The sequence below is a fragment of the Piliocolobus tephrosceles genome, chromosome X (assembly GCF_002776525.5).
Source record: "Piliocolobus tephrosceles isolate RC106 chromosome X, ASM277652v3, whole genome shotgun sequence".
Lineage (NCBI taxonomy): Eukaryota > Metazoa > Chordata > Mammalia > Primates > Cercopithecidae > Piliocolobus > Piliocolobus tephrosceles.
Genome location: NC_045455.1, coordinates 93270605 through 93291031, shown reverse-complemented (window position 1 = coordinate 93291031; position 20427 = coordinate 93270605). Strand labels below are relative to the sequence as shown.

At 41.9% G+C, this 20427-nt stretch overlaps 1 protein-coding gene across 1 annotated transcript in view; it reads left to right on the top strand.

Annotated features, from left to right (window-relative positions):
* FGF9 (fibroblast growth factor 9) overlaps positions 1-20216 on the top strand; it is a 33123-nt gene extending 12907 nt beyond the window's left edge. Inside the window, exon 3 of the mRNA XM_023190647.3 lies at positions 16897-20216. Within this exon, the coding sequence (XP_023046415.1) occupies positions 16897-17142 (246 nt within the window). The 3' untranslated portion in view covers positions 17143-20216. The remainder of the gene's footprint in view (positions 1-16896) is intronic.
* The last annotated feature ends 211 nt before the right edge of the window (positions 20217-20427 follow it).

Genomic DNA, 20427 nt, shown 5'->3' with positions numbered 1-20427 from the left:
TTTGCCGGGCGCACCCCGGGCGCCTCCTTCCCTATGCAACTGGAGTCCGTCTGTTTGCTGTTTTCCAAACACATCATGCAGTCTGATTTATACTTGTGGTCCAGTGAATTTCTCTCTCAGATATAAGCTCTTGCCTTCTCCACCTGAAGCAGCAGACTCTATTTAAGATTCAATGGAAATATTACTTCTTCTGCAAAACCTTCATTACACCCCCAATTCTAATCCTATTTATTCTAGTTAGCATGTCTTGTGTTTTCCTTTGGGCCCTAGGAATGCTTTGTTGCTGTTATTACATAAGTCACAGTACAGTTTACAGTGTGGTCAATTGTGTTTCTCTGTTCCCTAATGTATCTAAAGGCCATGGACCACATTCTTTTTTTTTTTTTAAGGTTTCCTAACACACAGCAATGGCTTTTGTACATAGTAGGTGCTTGATGAACGCTCACTGGGTTGAACTGAATTAAAAATTATGATTATTTCTGTCCCTCATTGGGTGCACAGATGTGGCCTTGCAGTATCTCCCTTGTATAGTTACCGTGTATTTAGGTCTCCAGTTGAAGGAGGAATCACCCTCTTCCATTTCTATGCATAATTGGCCTGCGTCTGCCTGTGTTGTCTCTGGTGTGTGTGGCCCGAGGGGGGTGAGGCTGAGGCTGGAGGAAAGATAGTGTCAAGAGCGTGGTTAACTCTCCTTCCGTATCTGCTACGAAGTAGGCACCAGGCCCTCTTTCTCCTCTTCTGTAAGATGAAGAGCTCGAGTTAGACGTCTGGAATGTCTCTTCCCAGTCTGGACGGATCCCAGGAATTCTGTAGTTTGAATTTCTCAGGCTTCTTTCTCAAGTCTTCTCTGTCTGAGCCGTGATGTTCTCTGTGCACACAAAATGTTTGTGCAGTGAGACCTTTTTGCCTCTTTTGTAAGCAGCTGGGAGGAAGGCTTCTGGGCGGGAGGTTGTTTCCCTTTGGTCTTTTCCTCCTGCAGGTGAGGGAGGGTGAGCGTGAAAGTCTTGCTCCTCAGGGCCTGGAATCTCCTATTTCCCGCTGGGTTTGCGGTTATCCTGCCTCGTGTGGCAGTGAGAATGAGGAGTGACTAAAATGCCTCATTTTCATTGTGATGAGATTGAGAGAAGGAAAGAAACGAGCAATGGTTGTGTTACTAAATACACTTAACATTTGGAGCCTCCAGGAATCTATCTGTGTGAAGTTGCATGAAGCTCAGTAAACTAAATTGGAGATTTTCTTTTTTTTTTCCCTAAACAGTTAGAAACTGATCTCATTATGAAAGAAGGTAAATAGGAGATTTGGGGAAATCACTTTTATAAAGTAAATGTGTAAATGTGAAATTCATTTAAAGTATATTTTCCTATTTAGGGATTAATTTTCTCTTTTCATCTATGTAGTTTTTGTTTGCTTGTTTTTGTCTCCAGGTTTACCTTGAGAGTCGATCTAAAAGGTCAGAGGTAAATGGGTTAATACTTCTTCAGAAAAATATACAGGATTCTGATATCCTATTAGAATGTGGAAATAAGAAAAACTATATTGCTAATGGGTATAATGATTTGATTAGAAGGAGAACATGAATAATTTTAACATGGGGATGGTGTTTGATTATTGTATGTATATGATAATTTGTCCATGTATCCATTCATGTATTTGTTTATGTATTTCACATTTATAGCTATGATTCCTCCAGCACTGTGATGAGTGCAAAACAATGAAACAGGTAGCCATACTTGTAAATAATTCAGGGCAGTGCAAAATTTACCATAGTAGAGGAAAAGACATTTTGGCATCCCAGAGGAGTGTGTAAATAACTGCTTGGGGAGGTTGAGCGGCAGCATTGAAAATGGGTCTTGAGGGATAAATAGGAGCCTCAGAAAAGGAAGGGCAGGCAGGTTAGGTCACATGACCCTTCAAATGTGACAATTAAAATATGCTGCCAGGTTGAACTTTCGAGAGGATATTAGATTACACACACACACAACACACTTGGCCAGGGATTAGGTATTCATTGACGTTGGTCACTTTTGTTCTTATCAAAAAGATTAGAGGCATGGCTCTGATAGTTACTTTTAGAGTCTTAATCTAAACTGTTTGAGTATTATAAAAATACTTTTAAATTTTTTTTAATTTTATGAGATGGAGTCTCACTCTGTCGCCCAGGTTGGAGTGCAGTGGCATGATTTCAGCTCACTGCAATCTCTGCCTCCTGGGTGCAAGAGGTCCTCCTGCCTTAGCCTCCTGAGTAGCTGGAATTATGGTACGCGGCACCCCACGCCTGGCTAATTTTTGTATTTTTAGTAGAGACGGGGTTTCACCATGTTGACCAGGCTGATCTTGAACCTCTGACATCACGTGATCTGCCTGCCTCACCCTTCCAAAGTGTTGGGATTACAGGCATGAACCACCATGCTCAGCTTTCAAGATACTTTAAAACATCAAGAATAATTGGCCATAATAAATGCCTCCTTAAAAAAGAATGCCATGAAAAAATTAATCTCCTTCAAGAAGCTTGCATTTAACAAAAGGAATTGACCTTTTCATTAAAAAAGATAGCTGGCACAGGTACTGGCATTGCAAGGATGTTGGAACATATGGCATGGAGTCTGTAAAAGTGACACTGGAGGATGGCGCAGAGATGGGGGAGGTACCAACATTTCTGGTTTGTATCCCTTTGTAGCACTTACATTATTTTGCCCAGAATTGTAATTCCTGCTGGCCTCTTTGTTAGATGAAGTTTTTTGGAGTCAGAGTCTTTGGCTTTGTAATTTTTCTATTTCTTGAAGGCCAGGCAGGGCAATTTATGTGCAGTTGGCACGTGGTAAATGTTTGTTGACCCAGTTATTCACTCCGTCATAAACACGCACATGCGGTGTCTACTGTACATGAGCATGAAATAGTGACAGCACTGATACGGGGTTATGAACTTGTAGAGCTCAGGTGTTTCCACAGGAATTAGTCAGCTACCGAAACTGAAAATGAGAGAGGTTAAGTGACTTGCTCAAAGGCCCAAAACTTGTAGATGTAGAGTGAGGACCAGCGTCAGGCTGACTGCCTCAGACCAGTGCTTTGCGGCTGTTCCTAGCCTCATCCTGACAGGTGCTTCTTAAAGCAGGTGTTTCCTAGTGGGTTTGGTTATGTTTCCAGGGACACAACAGGGCCTTGGTTTATATGGCTCCGTGTAATCAGTAACCAAGGTGTGATGGGTTTCAACTCTGTTTCCAAAGCACAGACAGTGTCTTTTAGTAAATACCTCATTTGGGGCAGTTGTTTCTGCTGTGCAGACATATATGAGTCAAAGAAGTTTCTTGCTTGGTGTTCCATATTGTGGGGTAGGTGGGAGGAACCCTGTAGGTCCCTCGTCCCGGAATCGAGGGACATATCCACCTCTTTAAAAGGAGACAGTGAAGTATATCTCATATCCTTATAATCCTATGTTGGCTTAGATTATTTTTGTCATGTTATTTGAATATGTGCACACATGAAACTAGATAACTAGATGGGAATTCCTTATGCCTCTTTGAAAACTGTAATTCAAAACATTTATATGCCAAAATTCAAGTTGAATGGCAAGATCAGTAAAACGCACACTGACACAGTGGATTTCACATGGAGGAAGATGCTCCCTGACTGAGATGAAGATGCTGCCTCACTGTAAATCCAGCCTTGGCACTTGGTGCAGCTTCCTGTGAACTCAGGGCGCCTGTCTGCAGAGCACCTCAGGATGACTTGTTCCCCTGCCCCACTTCTTCCTATGTGAGTTCCCGGGACAACAGATGATCTCATCTGATCTTCACGTATCTCAGACACACCACCAATGTACTCAGTGTACCTTTTCTTCTTCCTGTTGGTCCTGATGGTGAAAGTATTGTAGCACTGTGTACCACTGGCAGTAATTTTAAACCCCAGTCCATTCTTGGGGGGCAGTTATGTAGTTGTGGGATGGTCATCGGTGGGCTCCTGGATACCCTTAAAACAATTCTAGTACTTTTTCATTGACGTGGAAAGGCAACGTGAAAACATTCTTGGAGAGAACTTGTGGCCCCGCAGATTACGCCCTTTGCCTGCTAGGTATCTGCGGTGCCAGTGTTGAAGAACACTGCTTAGGCATGAAGCTCTGGGCAGGGTCAGAGTTGGGGACGGAGGCCAACCCGTGCAATTCATCAGAGCCCCCCTCGTCTCCGTCAGGGGCTCTGCAGGAGCAATTTGGAGCCACTTTTGAACAAGGAGAATAACCTTATGTGTTCGTGGAACAGGATACCACACCACATGGCAAGGGCCACTCAGCTTCTGATTTGTCACTGTAGTGGTTCAGTTCCGATTGCTTTGATGGGAGACGTTCAGACATGTCCTGTACAAAGAATGCAGTTCACATAAAGGAGATGAATAGGTTCATTTCCTTAGTCACCTGCCTGATAACAGGCATGTTCTGGAGATGGGTGGTTTTCAACAGATATTTTGAGTAATTGAGCATTGCCTTATGCTGTGTTTCATAAGTGCATGACCAGTTTTCAAAGAATTGAATAATAATTCTCAGATGATACGGAGGGCAGCTTCTGCTGTGTGACTGAGTCCATATATCGTCCTGGTTTTAGAGATGAGGAGGTGAGATTTTAGTGGCTTAATGACTTGTTGAAAGTCACATAGGTGATGACAAGTCAGGATTTGAATGTAGGTAAAATTAGTAAATCTTGTCTGATACATATGCATGTTAAGAGTGGCCATGCATTTTTGTGAATAAAAATATATTTACTAGAATTAATCACATGAATATTTTAAACTGGAATTAACCGTATGGTGGAACAGGGTTTTAACATTTCTTACACAGATGTGATTTTGGAGGACTTTTTTTTTTTTTTCCAGTAGCCTAGTTTTAACTTAGTGGTTCATTTGTTTCCTTAGCATCTATATTGCTGGCCATTAGTTAGTGGACAATCATCTTTTAAAATAATGTATCTATTTGATTTTAGTTATGGTGTTGAGCATGGTAGCTACATTTACTGATTGTCTAAGGCATACTGAGGACATCCCAAGCTAGTATAGGACACAGGTCTGGAGATTTTCCAGGTTTGGGGAAGGGTTGTTTTCAGTTCTTAGTTGCTCAGCAGAGGCGTTTCCTGTCTGGGATGGGAATTTGGAGGAACATTGCTGGGGGTCCTCAGGAACACGCCCGGGATCCCGGAGCAGAGCTTTCCTGAGGACCAGGTGCAGCTTTCGCACATGAGCCCAGTGCCCCTCTTTCCCACGTCTTCCCTGCTTCACACTGCTGCATTTTCTGAAGTCCCTCTGCCTCTGTCCCTGCCAGAGAAGCCGATAGCCTGAGAGAGTAGTTTTGGGAAGCCCTGAGTCAGACGCCTATTAAAGCTGCCCCGTTTGGTAAAGCAGAGCTCTGTGAAGGCAGGGACTTGGTGACTGTGGTTCCCATGGTCCTGCCAGCACTTAAAATCGAGTCTTGCATGCACTTGGTGCCTAATGAATATTGCATAAATGAATGTATTGTCAGTGGGATCCCAAATCACCTTTTAATATATTTTTTTTCCCTACAAAAAATGGACTAGGCAGACCCTAGTTGATAAAGTACTTGATTCGTGACTAGGTATTTGAGAGCTGGAGGAGTTGACATGTAGACCTGTGGTTCCTGATTTTGAGTATAAGGTTCCTTTTTTGATAAAATGTATTAGGGAGCCCCACATGCTAGTAATTGCACTTCTAAGTGTCTTATGACTGAAAGAATGTATCATGACGGCAACTCCTCTGAATTCATGAACTTTCAAATGAATTCTTCACTGAGCAGTCTGTGTGAGGGTCTTCCGTGTCTGTGGCTTGTGACAGTGCTGACTCCTGCTTCCCCTCATCCTGAGCCTTGAGGCACACTGGAGAAGTCTGATCAGGTTGTAAGTTAGGGTCTACAAGGATAACCAGGCGACAGTAGCTTCAAGGACAACAGAGGCACAAGGTCAGTGTCTCCAAGGTCTTCCTGCTTCTTCTACCTCCTGGCCTCCTAAATCCTGGCACTCCTTCCTCTCACCTCTCCCACATCACTCCTGTTTTCAGAATAGATTGTTCATCGCATGGAACCCTGGAGAACCCTTCAACCAGAGCCTCAGTGTCATGGACAGTTCCTGAATTGAAGAGCTTCCTGCTTCTCTCCAGGGCAGCGCAGTCTCCCTGTGTTCCCTGAGTGAGTTAATGCTGTTGCACATTAACAACAGGGATGCAGAATAGGGCTCAGATTGGAAGCGCTCTCTAATCAGTCACTCATTGGCACACTCGCTCACACACGCACTCCTCCATCCGCACATATATGCTCACATGCTCATGTGCGCATTCACTGTTCTGTTCACACACGTACTCCCATGCTTACTCACTCACGTGCTCACACTCACACATCCTTTTCACAGTTCACTCACACACACTGACTTGCTCACTCTTCCATTCACAGGCATACGTGCTTACACATTCACACACTTGCTCACAGCCACTCACACTAGCATTCACCTACAACACACACACCCTCATACTCAGGCACTACCTCACAACCCCTTCTTTCTTGTTCTTTCCCAAAATCAACAAGTCTTATTGATTACCTACTAATAATGCATGCTGAGTGCTTTGGAAGGTGCTGGAAATACGTCGATCCTCATTGTTCACAGATTCTGGTTTTTTTGAATTTGCCTACTTACTAAAACTTGCTTGTAACCCCCAAATCAATATTTGTCTGACTTTCATGGTTATTTATGGACATGGGCAAAAAATGTGAGTAGCATCCATGCACACGCTCCCAGCTGAGGTTGAAGAAGCACTGTTCTCCTTGTCTCAGCTCTGCTGGAAGCAAGGGTCCTTTTCGGGATCTGTTTAGTGCCATGTGTCACGTTTTGTGCCTTTTGTTGGTGATTTTGCTGTAGAAAACATTCTTAGTGTGGTGCTGAAGTGCGGTCGAGTGTTGCTAAGTGCAAGAAGACTGTGATGCGGCTTAAGGAGCAAATATGTGTGTTAGTGTGTTAGAGAAGCCATTCGTTGTGAGTTTGATGTTAATTAATCAGCAACAGATATTAAATGAGGTATCGTTCAACAGAAACACACATAAAACAAGGTTATGTATCTGTTGGCTGACAAAAATGTTATGACCAGAGGCTCATGGGAACCCAACTTTGTATTTCCCCCAGGAGCAATGGTTCAGTATTGTAGGAGAGTTGATAGAACTTAACTACCTCAAGTAAGGAGAATCAGCTGTACCTACAAATGCAAATATACTTCCTCCTGTGGGTGATCTTAGAACTTATTCAGGAAGAACTTGCCACTTCGTTGAAGGAGTCAGACATGTAAACCAAGAATTATAATTTGGTGTGATGAATGTTAGAATTACAAACAGAAGGGGCTTGGAGAGCTTGCAGGAGGGAGCTTCATTCTAGGAGTAGGAGAGAATGTCAGGATTATTCACAGAGGAGACGGAGACAAACAGGCAGGTGTTCAGAGAATGCTTTTCAGCCAAGAAGGCACCTTTGCTACAGGGTTTAGAAACATGGAGGCTTCTGGCTGTCCCCGGATTCTGTGCTCTTTCCTCTGTCCCTGCCTCATCTGTCTCATCTTGTCTCTGCTTCTGTTTATCCTAGTTGCTAGCAGAGGCATCTTTGCTGACATTTGGAGAGTCCTGCCCTGTCAGCATCAGCAGCCCCTCTGGGGTTGTTGTCGGGCGTCCTGGCCCGAGAGATGCCCTCCATCCTTACAAAGTGGAGTGGGAACACTGTCCTGGGCCAGCTTGGGCAGCGGCCTGGTCGCCTCACCCCTTCCGAATCCCCCTCACCATGGACTGACTTGAACTTGCACAGAAACATCATTTGTCAGCCTGCTGGCCTGGTGTGCCTCAGTGGCACTGCGACAACCGGCTGAGAAAAATGTCTGCATCCCTGACACCCCCGTTGCAGAGGGCTTCCCCCGAGGACTAAAAGGTTGTGGTGCTAAGTGTGAGAGCCACGCTCAGAGCTGTCTTTCTTCAGGCTGTCTGTAAATGCTTACAGTGCTGACATTGGCTGATTCCCTTTGCATCTTTTTTTTTCTTGGTAATTCTTCATTGCAATCTCTGTTGAAGTTTGCTGCTTCTGTGTAATGAAGTGCCCCAAGCTCAATGCAGTATTCTAAGAACAGACTGGCCAGGGTCATACCAAAGACATCCCTGTCCCCTTGGTATGTAGCGTGCTTGTTTTGCTGTAGCCCCGAATTATTTTTGCCTGTTTAGCTGCCATGTCGCGTTGTGTGTTCGCACATAATCAGCTGTCCGCTCTCAGCTTTAGGTTCTCCTATTCTCTTCCTTTCTGTCTCCCTCCTCACTTTGCTTCCTCCCTTGCTGTTTCCCCTTCTTTCATTTTCCATGTGAATTTCTGGGTTTCAGACACTTTTCTTCTGGTTGTGTTGACTTGGTTTGTATTCTTTCTCCTTTTTTCTCTGTCTCTTTCAAGCTGATTTTCATTCTGCAGTGTTGTGATGGGAGACTCTAGTCTCTACTTGCATGCTGACCAGTTACAACTTGGAGATGAAGCCTGGTTAGTGGAAGCGCAGGCCCCGGAATCCCCACGTTGTCGCTCACTGACCCTGTAGCCGTGGGCAATCTTCTCACTTTCTGAGCTGAGGCTATAGAACGGGCTAATGATAGACACTTGGTAGCTGGGCTGTGAGGATTAGAGAAGATGACGCCTACAAAGTGGCTCATGTAGTGCTTGGCTTTTGTGTCTGCTCAGCGTAGGCTCGGGCTCCCAAGCGTGTGGTGGTGACGGAAATGCCGTACTCAGGCGAGACACACACTGACACTGTTTCTTGTGAGTTTGAATTCTGAAATTAAGACCCGTGACACAGCCTCTGAAGATAAATAAAAAATTTCCTTCAGATCAAAACTTGACATTCCTCAAATTATATGTTAAAATGTCCACAATAAAGCCTTATTTACCAAGATTAATTTTACATACTTTAGTCTCATATGCTGCTCATGATTATTTTATCTGCTCAATTAAAGAAATTTATGAGGGGTTTGTTTACTTTGTGATTATACTTATTATTTTTTAAATGGTGAACTCACAGGCTGCCATAGCACCCAAAATGCTGTCATCAAAGACGGTCTCTTAGGGTTAAGGCACAAGTTTTAAAACGGTCCATGTCAGCATATTCATTTGGTGTCTTGGAGGAATGGAACGACCAGATGGTCAGGTCACCTTATCCTTGAGAGAATTAGAAATAGCCTACCACAGTCTTGAGGAGGGGAAGGGCCATTTCTATTAATCTGTCAAAAGGTGGGGTCAGCATAAGGATCGATTTCCCGAGAAATCGAGGCTGACCTGAGTATACTGGGGGCTAGGAGTTGGGGCCCAAGGAGTGGGGAGGGTGCCAGGGACGGCGTCATCTCCCTTGCATTCTTGCTTAGGACTTCTCTGTGGGTATCAGGTGGACATGGTGGTGCTGAGGGGACATGGGCATCTGCTGTGGGTGTCTGAGAAATTCAAGAGCCACATAGAAATATACAGTGCCCAGGGATCCCTGGCATCATTGATCTTCAGGGTGCCTTTTCTCTGCCTTGTGCTCATGTCCAGCTGTTCCCCCAGATTTGAGCGTCCTCTGACGTTGCTAACTTTTTGTTTTCTTGCAGGATTTGACTTTTTTTCCCAGTAGGTTCTCTTTGGGCAGTTCATGATGTAGGGTTTATTGGTCAAGCAGACAGTTCATGACTGAGCCCTGTCTATTGAGGCCAACATTGGGAAGAGGATGTGGCAGGCCCCACAGTGCAAGGAAGTAGCGATGCCTCGGGGACTGTACCCTCCCAGTGGTCTCCCAGGGAAGAGAAGGAGAGCCCCTGGGGCCAAAGTGACTGTCCTCTTCCCTGTCCTTTCCTCCTTGAAACAGCAATCTCATTCTCTGCTGGCTTCTGGAAGCATGAACTCAGTCTGTGCTTTCCACCCTCTGCCCCCTCCCTGCTGCCGTGGGCAGTGATGCAGTCCATTTCTTTTGGTTTCTTTCCCTGTTTTCCAACTGCACTGGAGTGTCTTCTTTCATTTCCTGTTCAATACGTCCTTCCAGAGTTACTGTGGATAACTTCGCTTTCCACATTTTGATGTTTCCAAGACTGAATCGCTAGAATCTTAGACTTACAGGGACCTTAGAAATCATAGTCCAATTTCTTCATTTTTACAGAGGAGAAAATGGAGCCCCGGGAATGTTAATCAGCTCACCCACAGTTACCGGATTGGGCGTGTGTGTCGCTGGAAGGTCAGCGTGCCTCTACTAGGGACACTCTGTGCATCTTTTAGGTTTTCAAAATCTGTCTTTGAGCTTATGCTGTCATTGTATTTGTTAATCTTTCATTTTCTGTCATTTTATTTCTACAAATCATGTGCTGAATTTAGTCTGCTTTCTCTATCATAGGAAGTCTAGTACCTTAAAAAAAAGTTCTGCCTCCTCCAGTATCTCCCATGATTATCATGGGAACAAAGTAGATGCAGTCAATTGTCTTTGTAGAATGTCTTTCTTGAATCCTTATTTCCGTAATTTTACCTCTCAGCCTTTTAGCTTTCCATTTCTCCTCCGTTGTCTGCCAATCTGATCCTTCAAGGGCATTCAACTCTCAGCTTTTACTGAGTAATATTTAATTTGAAGTATTTTCAGCTTTTGCTTATCTTCGATGTGCATTTTAAGTGACCATTGAATTATATTACTACTCTTACCAGATACTAGTCTATAGGGGAAAAATGTTACACGTGATTTTTTTTTTTCAACTTGGTGTTGTAAGGTGTTAAATTTGATGAATTTTTCCTGTAGATTTGTTTGTGGAATGATTAAATGTACATTGGCTAAACATTAACACAAGCAAAAATGCTTCTCAAAGTAAACATTACACTTTGAAAATTTGAATTCTGTTATTCCCTGAGCAAGACTTTCTTTCCTCTGTGGGAATACCCCTCTGAACATGGTTAAAAGTTTATGAGCTAATGTGATTTGCTAAACAAACATTCATTTTTATAGGCGACTTCCAAGGAAGACCTCTCAATCGTCTAGTTTGTTCTGTGGTATATTTGGCAGGTTCTGTCCTTGGCAGCAGACTAGGTACCACATGGTTGGTGAGCATGCAGCACTGAAGATGTGTGTGTGTGTGTGTGTGTGTGTGTTTGTGTGGATGCGACTAGATTCAGCCTGGGACCCCTATCACTGAGTTCCCAAATACTGATGTAAGCAGCTTCTGGGAAATGGTCTTTTCTGTTTTCCTTTTGTATTTTAGGTGGAGGAGGAGTGGAGAGAATTTAGGAATTCTTAGTTTCCTATATACTTTGATGAGACAAAATGCAAAATGGCCTGCCTTCTTGATTCATTTTGTGTATGTGGACCAGACACAACTGATGCAATTGTTCCCACAATTCTGGTGGCAATTTTGAGGGCCAGGAATGTGGATATAAAAGCAGGCCCATCTGGAATACTGGGGAATTTAGAGGTTTTGGAAAACTGGCTTCAGGTGAGCCATATTGGGTTGGGTCTGGGTCGGAGCTTCTCATGAAATAAATAGTGCCCTCTTGCCTAGTGTCTCTGTGTTTTTTGCTTTCTGTCTAGTTGGGGACTTCTCCCATGAGAGAAGAGTGAAGAGACCTGGCTGCTTCTTAATGGTCCTTTAGTCATTATATTTAATCACCCTGATCCTTGCAACAACTCCCATTAAGGCTTTACTGCTAGATTATTAATGAGGAGGAGTACATCTGTACGAGTAATTGTGGTTAAGGGAGGTTTAAAATATCATGACTATAATAAACAGTAGATATGAGAATGAATGATTACACTGAAGTCATTAACTTATGAAATGTTTGGGACCTCTGCAGCGAAGTCAGTGTCTGTACAGTTACTGACCATAAGTTGATATGTTGTAGTAGTTTACAACATAGCAGCAAGTAGTCTAAGCGGCCCATTGAGTAGAATAAATGCAACCATGTGGACAATATGGCACCATATGTTTATTAATGTGGAAATTATGTTTTAAAATAACAGCATGGCGTAAGTCTATACGTTTTCAATCACTATTACTAAGTCTTGACTTTTGAACCAACTCTGGCTTCATGTTTTAAGTGGGCATAGATACGAACTGAGCACCATGTTGCCCATGTGGATTACACATTTTCAAATTGTCTCGTATTTTTGAATAGTGTCTGTATAAGTTTATGTCTTATAACATTCCTAAGCATTCTCTGGGCTGTACTATAATTTTCGCATTATTATCTCATACTTTGGTTTTAACAGGATTGGTAAAAGTTTTGAAGTTTTAATTTCAGTTTTTCCCAGTGCTTGGAATTTGATGATATAAAATGAAAAGAGGTTTCCATAGTTGCTAACATTCACCAGATTTTGTTCCAAAGCATGGACTTTAGTAGACGTTTGAATTAAATCCACATTCTCCACCCAAGCCTAGTGATATAATCCAACAGTTCAAAGATAGGTATGCCATAAACAGCTGTAGTTAAATAATCTAAAAAAAAATTAAAACATGGAAATACAATAAAACAAGAATTGATCACTTTATAGTGGAATACTCTATAAACTGTCTGCATTAGAAACATGTGGTGAGTTTTAAAACATCTGCGTTCTATAATTCTAGAGTGTATAGTTTATTTGAAGGCAGACACGCCCTCCCCCGCCCCTTCCCTTCATCCGCACATCTATATGAGAATACAGGTTAATATTTTTTGCTATCCAGATTTGCATTCATGTACTTATTTTTTATTTAGAAAAATGATTGTGGAGTAGAAATACATAGCATAAATATTTTCACCTCAACTAAATATTGTATCGCTAAGTACTGAAGTGTGATCATAAAGAGATTATTTCTGTAGATCTTGCTAGTCATTCTAAAACAAAAATCACACATTGGCATAATCCCCAATAAGAGGAAGAAATTATTTAAAAGCACATGTGTGATTTAGATGAGTAACACAATCTTTATAACTTTTCATGATAATTTTAATTTTTAAGGGATCTAAACTGATCTGTGTGGCATAATTGGTGTAATTGCAGGAGCTTAAATGTACCAGTGGTTTTGCAATGTCATGTTTGCACAATCTCATTTAACTTGCGGACTGAAGTTGTATAACCCTCGTGTGTATGAGACAACTGGAATTGGACTCAGCCATCACAAAAAATGCTGGCTATAGATATACTGTTTTTCTTTTGTTTGATTTGTAGAGACAGGTTCTCACTCTGTTGCCCAGGCTATCGTGCAGTGCCACAATCACAGTTCACTGCAGCCTCATCTCAAGTGACCCTCCTGCCTCAGCCTCCTGCGTAGCTTGAACTACAGGTGTGCACCACCATGCCCAGCTAATTTTTTGTTTTGTAGAGATAGGGACTCACTGTGTTCCCCAGGCTGGTTTGTACCCCTGGCCTCAAGTGATATTTCTGCCTGGGCCTTCCAAAGTGCTGGGGTTACAGGCATGAGCTGCTGTGCCTGGCCAATTATACTGTTTTAAATGGAATAATTCGCTTTATTTTCTAAGTTGTGTGTGTGTGTGTGTGAACGATGCTCTAATAGCCTGCTGGGAAAATAAGGCAGTGTTAACTGGCAGTGAAAAGGTCAGTTCAATTTCTTAGCATATTTACTTTTTTAAAAGAGGGGTTTCCATATTCTTTAAAAAAGTAATACAATGAGAATCTTTTCTTAAGCACTGAAAACAATTTCTTGTTTCATTCTTAGAGAGTGATACCTCTACCACTGTGGAATTTTGTTCATGATTGCTATTCTCTTGCCCTCTCCACTTATTCCTCCTGCAGATAAATAGAATTACTCAAAAATTACATTTGGAAGTAGAGAGACACACAGGAGTCTTTTCACTATGCTTAGTGAAAAGTGGAAAGTGGAAGGGCCTGGTCCCAAGAGTGTGGTGGCTGTGCTAGGTAGGGCTCCTGGAAACTTCTCGGTCTGGTGGCTTCATTACATAATAACAAGATCCTGTGGCACAGACCAGGCGCAAATTGCTTCACATCTGGGCCTTGCTGTCCCATGTATTTAACTGGAAGAGTTGCATTTGCTGTTTTCTAAGGTTTATTCAGGTTCTAAGATGTTGAGATGTTATTGTGATATTAACACACCGTTGTTGCCTGGGAGCTTCCTCGGTGTTCACTGCTCTCTGGTTGGATCTCTGTCACAGCCCTGCCTCAAGACACTTACTACTAACCTGTTTTAAAAGTGAGGTGACTGAGACTTGGAGAGGTGAGAGAACCAGTTGTAAAGCCCTGCAGCTAGTGATGGTGAAGCTGGGATAGGAGCAGGCTTCTCACTCCAAAGTCAGGCTTTCCCATCACCGAAACTCATTATCTTCTGCTGGGATTTTTGTGTATCTGTTTCTGATCCAAGAAAAACCACTGTGCTATGGGTATGCTATGTATGCAGAGAAAATACATGCTGGCGGCTCACTCATGGCTCAGAAAGGAGGAGGAAGTGTTCTACATTTAAAATACAGTTTAATTTCATAGTATTTGTAGGTGATGTGCTTTCCTGCTGCAAAAAAGAAAGGGTACTTTGAATTCCTTTTTCTTGTCCCTTGTAGAACTAAAGGCTCATCCAATCCCATCTTTTGGTCTGTTTTATTAATGATAAAATAAATGCACATATTTGTTTAGAAATTTCACTTAATTACAGCAAACCGAAACCAGCTATTTTTAGCCAGGAATGATCTTGCCTGTGAGGAGACTATTATGCAAATGGAAGTAAGGACTAAAATAGCCATTGATGTCTTTAACACACTTAAACTTTTATCAGTTTCAATAGAGATGAGAGGGAAGTCACATTCAGCCCCATCTCCCCAGCGTAGGAGGAGGTTGAGTTTCCCCCGAAGAGCTCCCCGCTAGGCCCATGTGCAGAGGAGGGTGCAGGAGCGCCTCTCCCCGGTGCAGCCCTCCTGTGGGGTAGAACCACTTCTCCCAGCCGCCCTCAGATGAGAGTCGTCCAGTCTGGGGTGGGTTTGGTTTCTGCGATTCATTCTGTCCCTGTGAACCCAGCACCAGAGGTCTGAAGTTTCCCCGTCCTTTTTGTCCTTTCCCGACGCATTGTTTTTCCTTTCTGCTTCCCCCCATTTCAGCTCACTTAGCAAAACTTGACCAGTGAGAGAGTATTTTGCTGAAAAAACCTACTCAGTGCTTCCAAACACGTAGAAAAGCACCTATCAGGAAGTGCCAGCTCTCACAACCTCGTGAGTGTGGTTTAAGCCTTTGGATTAGAGAAGGGAGCTAGAGAAGGTGGCCTCACGATGGGCTATTGATTGATTTTGTCCAATTCTCCCCCTTCGTCCTCTCCTTTGCTCTCCTGACTTACTCTGCAAGGAGTTGGGGATGATGCATTCTACCCAGCGGATACCTGTGAATTCATTGTATTACATTGTGTCCTTAGCTACATACATGGAAAGAGAACGTCTGTATTTTGGTGATGTATAAAGTTTACTCTCTGTCCCCTGGGTCTGCATGACAGAAACGAATGCCCTTATCTGTAGTTGCTTATTTGTTTTCTTATTTATGTAAGGCGCCAGGTAGGTAAGAGAAAAGAAACTATTTCTAACAAGTTATTTTCATGTTTACTGTTTTAAACACTAAAGATACTGATTTTAAAAGTTTCAGTTGAACAGTGGGACGAGCAAAAAGGCCAGTAAGTCCTGTCACCTTATTTCTGTAGAGGCCAGCTTCGAGGCACACATCTTTGCCGGGGTGTGTTCATGGCTTTGGGATGTGGTGCGTGTGTGTGTGTGTGTGTGTGTGTGTGTGTTATTTTTGTTGTTACTGCCCGTGAGTCTTGCAACCCCAGGAGCCCTAGGTTGTGGGGTTCCACTGGACCCCAGCTTTCATAAAGCTCAAGAAGAGGAGGTACAGTCCATCTGGGAAGATGCAGAACCTTTCTGATCTGGGTCAGTGCACGTTTCTTCTTGGTATCTGTGAACCTGAGAATGTAGCTTTTTTAGTTAGGGGTCTCTTCTTCTATCTAACTTCAAGGGAAAGGAAGGCCAGGATATTTGCTTTTACTTTGGATTCAGGAAAACTCACTCAGTCATGATAGAGGCATTATGTTTTGAAATGTAGACTGAGAATTAGGATTCTGCATTAGAATTCTCCCAGGGGCCTGTTACAAATGCATATTTTGAGAATTGCTGAATCAGACTTTTAAAGGTTTGGGACTCAGAAATCTGCATCTTGAATAGACAGCTCAGGTGATTCTGCTACACACTGAACGAAGTTTAGAAACCACTCAGAGAGAGTAGTAAGTAAATGCTGCTGCTAAAAAGGGCAGAAAATATCTGACATCACTGGTCATGTTGCTAATGCTGATCTCTGCAGCAGGTACTTTAGAAAATATATACTGGTGTTAAAGCCGTTATCTGAGCCTTGCCACGGGCACAGGCTCTCCCTCTCAGTGTGGTCACCACAGAGCTGCTCTAGGAAAAATGGGAACAATGTATTCCATTAGGTGTTCCTTGCATTTGACTCAAATGATTGTATATGCAACAGTTTAACTAGAAAATGTTTAGACTCTTGCGCTTTAGTCATTATGAGTTAGAGATTAGAATGTAGTTAAATTTGTAGGGTTAGGCAGTTTTTGCAAAATGCATTAAAATGGGTAAAATGGGCTAAAACATCAGTATTTTCTCATGGGGGTTATATTGTATAGCAACGGAATGTTACTTTTAATATTGAATGTAGCTAATTTTGCAACATATTTATCTTTTTTAAAAAACTTTAATTTTAATTTTTAGTTCTGGGGTACACATGCAGGATGTGCAGGTTTGTTAATAGGTAAACGTGTGCCAAGGTGGTTTGCACCTATCAATCCATCACCTAGGTATTAAGCCCAGCATGCATTAGCTATTTTTCCTGATGTTCTCCCTCTTTTTCTTTTTACAGGAAAAGCTAACCCAAGAGTGTGTATTCAGAGAACAGTTCGAAGAAAACTGGTATAATACGTACTCATCAAACCTATATAAGCACGTGGACACTGGAAGACGATACTATGTTGCATTAAATAAAGATGGGACTCCGAGAGAAGGGACTAGGACTAAACGGCACCAGAAATTCACACATTTTTTACCTAGACCAGTGGACCCGGACAAAGTACCTGAACTGTATAAGGATATTCTAAGCCAAAGTTGACAAAGACATTTTCTTCACTTGAGCCCTTAAAAAAGTAACCACTATAAAGGTTTCACGCGGTGGGTTCTTATTGATTAGCTGTGCCATCACATCACTCCACTGTTGCCAAACTTTGTCGCATGCGTCATGTATGATGGAGGCTTGGATGGGAACATGCTGATTTTGTTCTGCGCTTAAAGGCTCCTCCTGGAGGGCTGCCTAGGGCCACTTGCTTGATTTATCATGGGAGAAGAGGAGAGAGAGACTGAGTGCTAGGAGAGAGAGTGTGTGTGTGTGTGTGTGTGTGTGTGTGTGTGTGTGTGTGTGTGGCGGGAGACGCGGGCGGAGCGAGAGCGAAAGGACTGCGGCCTGATGCATGCTGGAAATAGACACGCTTTTACATTTCTGATCAGTTGTACTTCATCCTATATCAGTACAGCTGCCATACTTCGACTTATCAGGATTCTGGCTGGTGGCCTGCGCGAGGGTGCAGTCTTACTTAAAAGACTTTCAGTTAATTCTCACTGGTATCATCCCAGTGAACTTAAAGCAAAGACCTCTTAGTTAAAAAAAAAAAAGGAAAAAAAAAAAAAAAGAAAAGAAAAAAAAAAAAAAAAGTTAAATTTATTTATAGAAATTCCAAAGGCAACATTTTATTTATTTTATATATTTATTTATTATATAGAGTTTATTTTTAATGAAACATGTACAGGCCAGATAGGCATTTTGGAGGCTTTAGGCTCTATAAGCATTAAATGGCAAAGTCTGCTATGAACCTGTGGTAAATTCATGCAAGTAGATATAATGGTGCATGGATATGAGAAACTCTGATGACCCTAATGTACTAAAGGCGACAATCTCTTTTGTGCCCGTATTATTGTAAACTTATGCACATCGCTCATGACACTGAGTATTCACTCTTCAGACTGCTTGTTTCATAGCTTATCCCAGAGGATTAAAGATAAACTGGGTCTCAAACTTTGATTCTGTGTCTGCAATATTTCCTCTCTCATAAGTGACTCCACTGTTGTAGCTTCATGGTTGGAAAATATGAGGGTTGGTATATGTCTTACTTGTTCAAATCTTATCGCAGAATATACCAAAGCTAAATAATAACTATGCTTTTATTTTAGCCGATCTCCAGAGTGACAGTATTAACATCAAACATTGTATTGATTTAGAATTCTCAAAAAAGGAAAAAAACGTACAGACTATTTTTTTTTTAAGACGTAAGAATCAGATTAACAGGATCATACTTATAAACATGTTTTGGTTCCCTTGGCTATCAAATATGAAATTATAGAAGGATCATAGGGGTCATTGTAACATCTTTTAGAGAAAATGGCTTTCAGTGTGAACTGTCCGAATTACGTGGTAATAGCACCCTTAGTAAAACTTGCAAAACGAAACTAATAAATCGTTATCAATAATGACAATGAGGGGGAAAGTCTTACACTTGTTGACTGTGTTTTGTTTTTTAAAATGGTCTCCACAAGCGCTCAATTTTTTTAGCGGGGGTGTTACTATATAGAATATCTTTTACAAGGCTTTTATAACATTTTATGCTGAAAAGCATAAGAATACATATTTCTTTAGTAGCAATAATTTTGGAACTTGCCCTTGGGCAAGCGAGACTATTTCTTACTATATACTAAGGAGAAAAGAGCCAAATTCTTAAAGCAATATTTAAGAAAAAAAGAATTTATAACAAATTCTCATCTACATATGACACTTTCGAGCCAGGTGTGTTGAGAAGTGGAAAGTGACAGTTTAAACGTGTTGGGGTTTATGGAACTAATTTTAAAATTTACTATTCAAACTTTGTTTTTTTCTGATGCACATTCTCTATGAAAACTAAAAGTGTGTCACTGGTGAGTGATAGCTGTTATGAGCTAGAAGCGCATGACTTACTGTTGAGACGACGTCTTGCCTTTCTGTGGTCCAAGGTGGAGTACATGGCAATGCCCTCCTGCTGATGTGCATTACGGAAAATCTAAGCCTAATATTTGGAATTAAGAGAGATTTTAGGGGGAGGGGACAGAAGCAATGTAAAATAGTTGATTTATGATAAAGCTCAGAATGTCCTCTTCATTTATTTTCTTGTTTTTTTTTTCTTTCTAAACAGAAACTGCATTTAATTCCAAAAAGTAGTTATTCTTATTTATTATTTAACCCTTTGCTGCTGCTAAAATGTGCACATATTCAGGCTTTAGTTTTTCCAAAAGGCATTTTTTTTTTTTTGGCTGAAAAATATTAAACATTTGACCACAGGGAAGAATCAAGTTTCTAGGATATCATAAGTATACTATGTAGCACTGAAAAAATTGATTTTAGGCGACAGCCAAAAGTAGTCTTAAAAGTAGCATGAGACCTTAGATAATCGACCTAAAAGAAAGAAAATTGTGAAAAGGACTAAAATCTTCATGCATTCCTAGAATATGCTACTTTAATGTCTACTTTTGGAGTTAATTTTGTTTTGGTACTTTTTTTTTTTTTAAGACAAGCAAATTGTTATATGCTTTTGGCAATTGATACAATAAACTGTAATGGTCTGTAAATAAATATATATTGACTCATGCGATTTATGTAAATAGTCGAACCGGGAGAGTGGATGGCTCAGGGTTTCGACGTGGGCATTGTCTGTTGGGCGGTAGAGTAAGTCATCCCCAGCTCATGGGTTTGCATCCACTTCTTGTCTTAAGAGACCCAAAGCCCAGTGAATGGCAGCCCTGAGCCACTGTGGAATGGGGATTCTGGTTTCACAAACACATGCTTCGATAGCCAAACCACTGTCTTGCTGGTGCCAACACTTGCACCGTGGTCAAAGACTTACCGAGCACGGACCGAACAACTTTCCCATCTGTCATGCGAATGTCCCCAAGCAGTGGTGAAGGACGTGCCGGGTCAGTGTTGGGGAACCTGCCCTGCCAGGTCCTGTTTTGTAGAGACACAAACGGCTTCCTTCTGGTGTTTTCATTCTATCTCATCTCGTTAACACTACAGCCTTGTGTTAGTTACTTGATAATCTGTAATTGTATGTAAATACATACAGGATTATGTAATTTGTGTAAATACATAATTACAGAGTTTTGAAAACTGGTATTTTTTACTTGATGTCCATTTTGGAGCTGCTTCAGATTCTGTCCCTGCGTGAGCCAGTGGAATTTAAAAAGCATATGCTCCTTGCTCTTACAGCTGGGCTGTGTGTTGAGGGGTTGAGGGTTATGGGGGATGGAGGGGCAGGAACAAACATACCCAGATGTCTTATCTCTGTAAGTGTTCAATGAAGAAGCAAGTAGTGTTCTG